We start from the raw sequence: 8702 nt of genomic DNA on the forward strand, positions 1-8702 counted from the left end.
GGCGGTTACGGAACATCAGGTGCCCAGGTCCTCCGTGCGGGACGCCAGGGGGCGCCAGAGGCGGTCGACCGTGTAGCGCTGAGCTGGCCAGTGCGCGGGGTCCGGAAAGGGGTCCCGCCACGCCTGGGGGAATCCCTGCGCCCTGCGCCCCACCCCCCAGCAGCTCGCCGCCGAGCGGTCAGTACAGCTCCGACTGCACGACGTTGGAACAGCCCCCGCCCGGTTTCTAGCGCCACGCGGCGCGAGCCCCGCCAGCCCCTCGCGCACCTGCTTGGGGCGTGGCCTCCCGCAAAGGCGCTCCTCGATTGGTGCAGAGGTGACAAAGGGGGCAGGAGCTATTTTGACCCCGCCCCGTGGGCTGGGGTACTTAAAGGAGTTGGTGCTTCAGCTCCGCTCACAGCGCAGCGGCTCGGCCTCGCGGGAGAGGGTCCTTACGACGCCAGCACAGCTCGGCGACCCCGGCTTGCTTCGGCCACCATGCCGCGCTCTTTCCTCGTCAGGAAGTCGGCCTGCTCCCGCCGGAGGCCCAACTACAGCGAGCTGCACGACTCTTCTCCAGGTGAGTGAACGGAGACCCCTTTGGGGAGGGTTTGGGAGGTATTTTAGGGGAGCGGACATGTGGAAAGGACGAGGAGCCATATGTAAGTCAAAGGAGTCAGCGCGGGGAAATGCGAGGAGAGGGGTGAGGAGCCTGCGGCAGGTGGATCCGGGCGGTTGGGGGAGGGCTTTTAGAGGGCGACGGTCTTGGTTTGAGGGCAGGTCTTAGCTGCCAAGAAGCAGAGGAAGCCCGCGAGTGAAAAATGAGAGCGGGGCTCCTTCTTAGGGAGAGACCCTGGCTAGGGGCTGGGAAGAGTTCGGAATCCAGAGGATTTGGGGATAAAGGAGATGGGGGTGTGGGGAGAAAAGATGTGTACGAGGAGAGCGAGTGGGACATGGGGGTGCCTCAGCTGGGGTGATTGGGGTGCTGGGGTCTTGCCTTGGGGACTTCCAGAGGGAATTGCCGCCATGAGTTGGGGTTGGGAAAGGGGGATCTTTTTAAGATGTGGAGGCTGAGGTGGGAGAACCAGGACTTGGGTGAGGGGGTGGCCTTTTGAGGCAGGAACCTAACTAAAGTATTAAGTGTCAGCTCCATTCTACCCATGGCCCATATCAGGCTAATGTTTGTTGACTGACTGACTGATCTAATGCCTGACTCTGCCTTTTTCTCTGTCTCTTCTCAGAGTTCACCTTCCAGCAGCCCTACGACCAGGCCCACCTGCTGGCAGCCATCCCACCTCCTGAGGTCCTCAACCCCACGGCCTCACTGCCCACCCTCATCTGGGACTCTCTCCTGGCACCACAAGCCCAGCCAATTGGCTGGGCCTCCCTTCTACCCCGGGAGATCCCCAAGGTTGTTGAGCTGACCTCCCTGTCAGACGAGGACAGTGGGAAAGGCTCCCAGCCTCCCAGCCCACCCTCGCCAGCTCCTTCTTCCTTCTCTTCCACCTCAGCCTCTTCCCTGGAGGCCGAAGGTTATGCTGCCTTCCCAGGCTTGGGCCCATTGCCCAAGCAGCTGTCTGGGCTCTCAGGGGCCAAGGACCCCCAGGCTCGCAAGGCCTTCAACTGCAAATACTGCAACAAGGAATATGTCAGCCTGGGTGCCCTCAAGATGCACATCCGAAGCCACACCCTGCCCTGCGTCTGTGGCACCTGCGGGAAGGCCTTCTCCAGGCCCTGGCTGCTACAGGGCCATGTCCGGACCCACACCGGTGAGTGCCCCTACAGGCTGGCTGCCCTTCTCACTGACCCCTCTGCCTTTTTTACCAGCTCTTGTGAGACTGGCTTACTGTCCATTTCAGATTGTAGACACTGAGTCCTATGACTTCTAGCTCAAGAGTTCAGGGGCCTGGCTCTGAAATGTTTGGCAGAAAAATTTATTCATTCATCAGCTAAGCAGATGGGTTAAGGGCCTAACTTTACAAGTACCTCTGCAATCTCAGTTTCTCAGCCAAATGGGTTAGAGCTGTATGTGGGAAAGGTGCAACCAACACCTTGCTGTTGGAACCAGGTGTGAAGGGGCCCTCTCTGCTCCACCCTCTCCCAGCCCACCCCCACCTCAGCCAGACAGGATGTTGTTAGAGGCCCCCCAGCTGGCCCTGAATGCCACTTGGAGAACTTTCTCAAACCTTGGGCTGCTGATGTTTCATTCTGAGTTTCAGTTTTCTCATCTGTTAATTGAGCATAAGATACCTGGGATGGGGGTGGGCGGGGGGGGGGGGCGGGGGGAGTTCTGTGTGGGTTAAATGAAAGAAAGAATACAGAAAGCACCTGAAATGTGTTTGGTACATGATCAACATGCACAAAAATGGGTAGTTGGTATTTGTTCTGCTTCCATGCTGTGTGGCCTTAAGCAGGTGATTTAACCTCTCTGAACCTCAAGGGTATGATTGAATAATTATAAAGAGTGGGTTACGAGGGTGTTTTATAAGGTGGCTATCAAGATTCAGTGGCTCTTAATCACTTTATAGTAAGTTATCAGGGTGGCTCTCCCCACCCACACCTTGGAATAGATAAACTCAATCCTATTATGCAGACCCCGGAATACCTTTGCTGGCAGAAAACATGATTATGTCTTGGTATTTCAAAAACATAATACTTAATGTGTAGAAATTTGTGAAATGGAGCCTTTTCTGTCCTTTAACTTCCTAGAAATGGGCAAAAGGTAGCCACTTTTCAGAACTTGAATGATGGATGCTACCATATTTGGGGCTGCTCTTTGGGGAGTGACTGTTGAGGGAGAAGGTTCAAGGGTCATAGTATCAGCTTTGGGGTCAAACTGTCTGGTTGGAGACTCAGTTCTGGCATTTCCTGGCCCAGGCAGGGGCTGGCCTCTGAGCCATGAGGGTCAGTGGGATAGCTTGTGAGTAATACATTTTGCAGGCATTATTGGTGTCATTAGTACTCCCAGAAAGTGACCCTGGCATTCTCCCCAGCTTGCAGACTATGGCTACCCATTCTCTTACTCTGTGCGCAAATGGTCCTGATTTTAACATGTACAAGTCCAACTCCCTGGCCTCTGTCCTGGGTGCCTGCCAGCTGATGGGGCTCTATTTGAGGTGAGTTGGAGGCACCGTGGCTCTCCTCTCCTCTCATGAGACATTATTTAATGTAAAGGCATGGCTCAGACACAGAAAACTTGTTGAAATTCACCATGGCCATTCTCATTGACACCCATTGTGTGCCTTAATGGTGGCTCTGGTGGGTGGGGCTGGCGGGATAGAGCAGGTGCATAGGGCATCGGTGCCCAGCACCTGTTCTGGGCTGCAGCTGCTGGCCCACAGCGTGTCAGGCCCCTTTAATCCGGGGAGTATCGCATGTACAGTGTCCCCCTTGGCGGCCTTTGTCCCTGCCGGCCTGGTGCTGATTTCACACTCTCCAGGAGCACCATAAAGGAGTCTGGGGTGGGGGATCAGTGAGGGGTGGAGGTCTGTGCCTCCTGCTTGCACACAAACCTCCACCACATCATATCCTCCAAGGCCTCCTTCCCCTTTGTTCAGGCTTATGTCTAGTCTACTTAGCGTTGAAGTGGTGTTCATTGAGCACTTGCTGTGTATAAGTCAGTGCTCAGGGCTTCCTTCATTGGTGTTAACACAGTAATTCCATCAATAACTTTAGGAGGGAGATGCCATAATCCCCACCTTACAGATGAGGAAACTGAGGCACAGAGAAGGAAGTTACTTTCTCAAGACACAGCTTATAAGACTGGAGACAGGGCTCCTTCACCTCCCCCAGGTGGTTAGAGGGAAGTGGCTTTCTGTGCCCTGGGGAGTACAGAACTCCATCTCATTTGCCAGATTTGCTTAACCTTTGTTCACAAAGGACTGTGTGAATGAGGAAGAACTTCACTTAGACCTTGTAGAATGCAATCATCAAACTCTTCAGGACTGGTATACAGAGGGTGCTCAATAATGGCAGAGCAAATTACATCCCTTTCCCAATTCTCTGGCTACGTAGCCCCCTTTCTGCTTCAGGAGACAGCCTTTGAATGGATAGGTTCCATAGTCAGCCTCAGGATCTGATTTCTGGACCCCTTCTTCCCAGTGCCCAGTACACTGCCCCAGCACCCAGTAGGCTGATGTAATTCATTCATTCCCTGCTGTTCTTGAATTCCAGCACTGGGATTTAACTAGTGGGCCATGGCCTGGGGCTTATCAGTGGGAGGGAGGAGAATGGCATTTTATTTATTTATTTTTGTTTTCCTTTTTTTTCTTGAGAATTGTATTTTTTGGAAAAGAATATTCAGTGTTATAAAATAGTGCCCAGCACATAGTGGGAGCTTCGTAAGTATTTGTTTAATGAGTTACTATTCTGGCTTTTTATTTGGGAAATGCTGTACCCCTAAGGGAAAAAACAAAACATAACACTGTCGTAACATCCTCTTGGTTGCGGCAGGAATTATGACAAAGGTGATCTGATGGTTATTGATAAGTTAGGGTCTTATGAGGTCTTCACAAAATTTATTCATTGTACAAGTGCTTACTGAACATTTACTGTGTACCTAGTGCAGTGGTCGGCAAACTCATTAGTCAACAGAGCCAAATATCAACAGTACAATGATTGAAATTTCTTTTGAGAGCCAAATTTTTTAAACTTAAACTTCTTCTAACGCCACTTCTTCAAAATAGACTCGCCCAGGCCGTGGTATTTTGTGGAAGAGCCACACTCAAGGGGCCAAAGAGCCGCATGTGGCTCGGGAGTCCCGGTTTGCCGACCATTGACCTAGTGTATAAAACTTCCAAAAACAAGCTCATCCAGGCAGGTGGCTTGAGACTCACAGGTGGGGAGGGGTTTTAAACAAATCCTAAGGTAAAAGGGTTCTGTAGCCTCTTGGGCGGGGCAGACAAGGAGACTTGAAATTACTCGGAGTGTGATGAGCTTCAATTTGGCCCAGAGCAGTGGCCAAATCTGCTGGGGTGGGCTGGGGACTAAGGAAACCTTTAAGGCTGACTCTTCTTGCTCTATCCCCAGATGAAGCAAATTCAGGAGACAGAACAAGGAACACCCACCACAGCCTCCTTAACTGAGAGGCAGTCTGTGGAGTGGTCAAAATCAAGGACTCAGTCAGGTGGCTTGGTTCCTGCTGGCTGACCCTGCATATGCTACTTAGCTTCTCTGTGCCTCAGTTTCATCCCCTCTAAAGGGAGACAAGGATGGATTAAGTGAGAAGTGTTTTTACACTGTCCCTGGCACAAAGTTAGTGTCCAGTGCATGCAGTTGCCGTCATTGTTCGTTGAGCACTTCCTGCCAGCACTGTGTGGATGACCACATTATTCTACATTCGCTGGTACCGGCCAACCCCCTGTGAGTGGGGGGTGAACAGCACATTTTACATGTGAGCCAATGGAGGCTCAGAGGAGCCAGAGGACTTGCTCCAGGTCACAGGGTGGGAGCAGCAGAGCTCCCAATCAAAACCAGGCCTTTGGACACTGGGTATGGCCTGGTTTTTCTGGGTCATGGGACTCCTTCAGTGTTGGGGATGAGCAGGGCTCTAAAGGCTGGGGCGGGTGGGTAGGGATTTTGATAAATGTCAGCTGTTGTCCAAGAGACTGAGCAGTCCCCTGACTGCCTCCTGCTTTCTCTTCCCAGGGGAGAAGCCCTTCTCCTGCTCCCACTGCAACCGTGCTTTTGCCGACCGCTCCAACCTGCGGGCCCACCTCCAGACCCACTCAGATGTCAAGAAGTACCAGTGCAAGACGTGCTCCCGCACCTTCTCCCGCATGTCCCTGCTCCACAAACACCAAGAGTCAGGCTGCTCAGGGGGACCCCGCTGACCCCCACGGCTTCTTCTGCCTCTCCAGACCCTCCCCCTGCAGCGGCTTCCCCCAACTCTGGAAGGAAGGACCCCTGCATCCTTCTCACCGCCGTGGAATTCCCTTCTGAGCTCCCCTTCTGGCTGTTTTAGCTTCAGGGGGCGCTGAGGACCATTTTCCAGTGTGTCTGTTTGGGGAGCCTCGGTTGGCTCTGTGGATGGCTGATGGGAGGGTGGCCCCTTCTGGCAGCCACTGCTCCCCAGCAAGTGTTCTGGAGTTGGCCTTGATGTGTGGGCTTGTGTATCCAAAACTGTTTGGATACAGCTGCTTTGGGCTACAGGACAAAAGCCAACAGACTGATAGAGGCTCCCACCCCACTCAGGGGACCCCACTCTTCCCCACCCCAGAAACCCTCAGGCCACCTCTCCAGGAGGTGTGAGTAACTGCAGCGATCCACCCCTGGGGGCGGTCTCTGACACAAGGACATGTCTAGACCCCAGGATGCCCCAGGCCCGGGCAGCTATTTCAGCCTCCTGTTTGTCATGGTGGCACCTGTTTCATGGGCAATTTAACAGCGTCTCAAAAGGGAATGTGAGTAATTGCCTTCACTTGTCGGGGGCCCAAATAGGGTGCTTCGGCCCAACCAATGTGTCTCCCAGAACTATTTTCAGGGACCCAACAGGTGGGCCCAGGAGGAAGATGTTTACATTTTTTAAAGGTACACTGGTATTTATATTGCAAGCAACATTTTGTACTAAGGAAACATTTTGTATAGTTATATGTACAGTTTATTGATATTCAATAAAGCGGTTAATTTATATGTAAGAAAGTCTTGGTTTTCTAGAGGAGTGGGTATTTCAAAGGGCCTTTAGGGAGGCGGTGAGGGGAGGGATTGGTGGAGCTCAGATAGTACTGACACAGCCTTAAATCTTGTCCTCTTAAACATCATGTGACTGGACTCCTGGGTTTGACAGGGACCTTGTTTGTGCAAATGGGCTTTCCTGTGAGCCTGTGTCCTGTGTGATGTGGAGGTGGGGAAGCACCTGTGGCTGGGCGGTGGCGGGGAGGGGGGGGGTTGTCACAATGGGGGGTGGGTTGTAGGCTCCTGCACTCTACATGTGGTGCTTACTCTCTGTTGACCATTTTGAAGCTGACCAGGCCTACAGGCTGCGAAGCTGGCTCCCTGGGTCTTATCAACTCGACAGGCTGGGGGCTGTGCCCAGCACTGCAGGCTTTGGGAGAGGGCTTGGCTGCTGCTCCCAGCTGACGAGTGGAATGCCACGAGCAAGAAGGGGACAGAGGATGTCCTTCCTGTTTCCAAGGGCTCAGCCCCGCTGGCCTCCCTGTTGGACCCACACCTCTGTCTGGCCGCTGGGTACCAAATGGCCTTTGATGCAAGGAAATTGTCTGGCTGGAGCCAGGAGGGTGAGAAGCCAGGCCAAAGGGTAGGGGTCATTCAGCTTCCTGCTCCAGGACAGGACGGGAAGACAGTCCGCTTGCCTCCTGGGCTGGGATAATTCACTCCTGGCTGGCAGGCTGTGGTGGTGACCTCACCTCGGGGCCCTCCTGGGGCCAGGAGAAAATGAGTGTCCTTTCTGAGCACAAAAGGTGCTGAAGGTGCCAGTTTCCTGCGGGGAGCTGAGCAGGCGTGCAGGCGGCCCAGAGCTCGGAGGCTCGGAGTCAGGCTGGGGGTGGGGGGAGCTTCATGTTCCAAAGGAGAGATGATTCTTTCTTCTAAACAGGAAATGGTGACCCGCAGGCTGGGAGCAGCCCTTAATGACTTGCAGCTTTCCTCCCAAAAGAAAAAAAAAAAGTTCTCTAACAATCGCCAAATTGTAGCCGGCCTCCCTGAAGGGAAGTTAGAGAGTTGTGGGGGGAAGTTAGAGAGTTGGGGGTCCTGCGGGGCTGGGCATCAATTTGCTGAAGGCCTACTGTGTCCCAGGTCCCCAGGCTGCCACTTACATCCACCCCACAGTAGGTGTTGACATTGAAGGAGAATGAATAAATGACTTCACTCCAAGGGATGGGCCTGGTGGAAAACCCCGGCTGGCATTTAAGGTTGGGTCTATCCTGGGGGCCAGGTATGCCCCTGACTCTCAGGGTGCCTGGAGCAAGGTTCTCCTGGACCCTCAGTTTCTGCTTCTATAAAATGGGGTGATGACGGTGCCTGCCTCTGGTTTAATGAGCTGTGTGTGTGCCAGATCTTGTCCTGGGTCCTGTGGGTACAGCCGTGGACAGATGGACAGTCCCTGCACTCACGGAACTTATGTTCTAGCTGGGAGACAGAAAACAAACAAGTGATTAAATAAACAAGCCGCTTTCCTACAGTGACGGTGCCAAGATGGAATTAAAGTGAGCACGTGCTGGAGAGCCATGGGTGGGGCTCCCTCAGATAAGGCAGGCCCAGAGCTGGAGAGGGAGCTGGAGAAGGGCTGACATTCCAGTGGAAACCTGAAGGAGGAGAAAGTTCCAGTCAGGGGAGGGTGCAGCAAGGGCAAAGGCTGAGGCTGGGAAGAGCCGCCCCCCACCCACCCCAAGAAAGACCAGGGGCCTAGGGGCTGGGGAGGCAGGTGGGACTGGTGGGCCTGCCAGATCCTGCAGAGCCTGTGGGGTTGGGGTCACAGTGCAGCCCAGAGGGCAGCCACTGGGGCTTTTAAAAAAATACGTATTTTATTGATTTCAGAGAGGAAGGGAGAGGGAGAGAGAGAGATAGAAACATCAATGAGAGAGAATCATTGATCGGCTGCTTCCTGCATGCCCCACACTGGGGATTGAGCCAGCAACCCAGACATGTGCCCTGACTGGTAATCGAACCGTGACATCCTGGTTTATAAGTCGATGCTCCCTCACTGAGCCATGCTGGGCAGGCAGCAGGTATTTCTTAAGGACAAGGACATTCATATAACCACAGTT

At 53.5% G+C, this 8702-nt stretch overlaps 1 protein-coding gene across 1 annotated transcript; it reads left to right on the forward strand.

Moving 5' to 3' along the window:
• Positions 1 to 402: 402 nt before the first annotated feature.
• SNAI1 (snail family transcriptional repressor 1) lies at positions 403 to 6612 on the forward strand. The gene is made up of 3 exons (XM_080684868.1): positions 403 to 559; positions 1221 to 1748; positions 5626 to 6612. The coding sequence occupies exons 1-3, from the start codon at positions 478 to 480 to the stop codon at positions 5808 to 5810; spliced, it is 795 nt and encodes a 264-aa protein (XP_080540994.1). The 5' UTR covers positions 403 to 477; the 3' UTR covers positions 5811 to 6612.
• The last annotated feature ends 2090 nt before the right edge of the window (positions 6613 to 8702 follow it).

The sequence above is a fragment of the Plecotus auritus genome (assembly GCF_963455305.1).
Source record: "Plecotus auritus genome assembly, chromosome: 8".
Lineage (NCBI taxonomy): Eukaryota > Metazoa > Chordata > Mammalia > Chiroptera > Vespertilionidae > Plecotus > Plecotus auritus.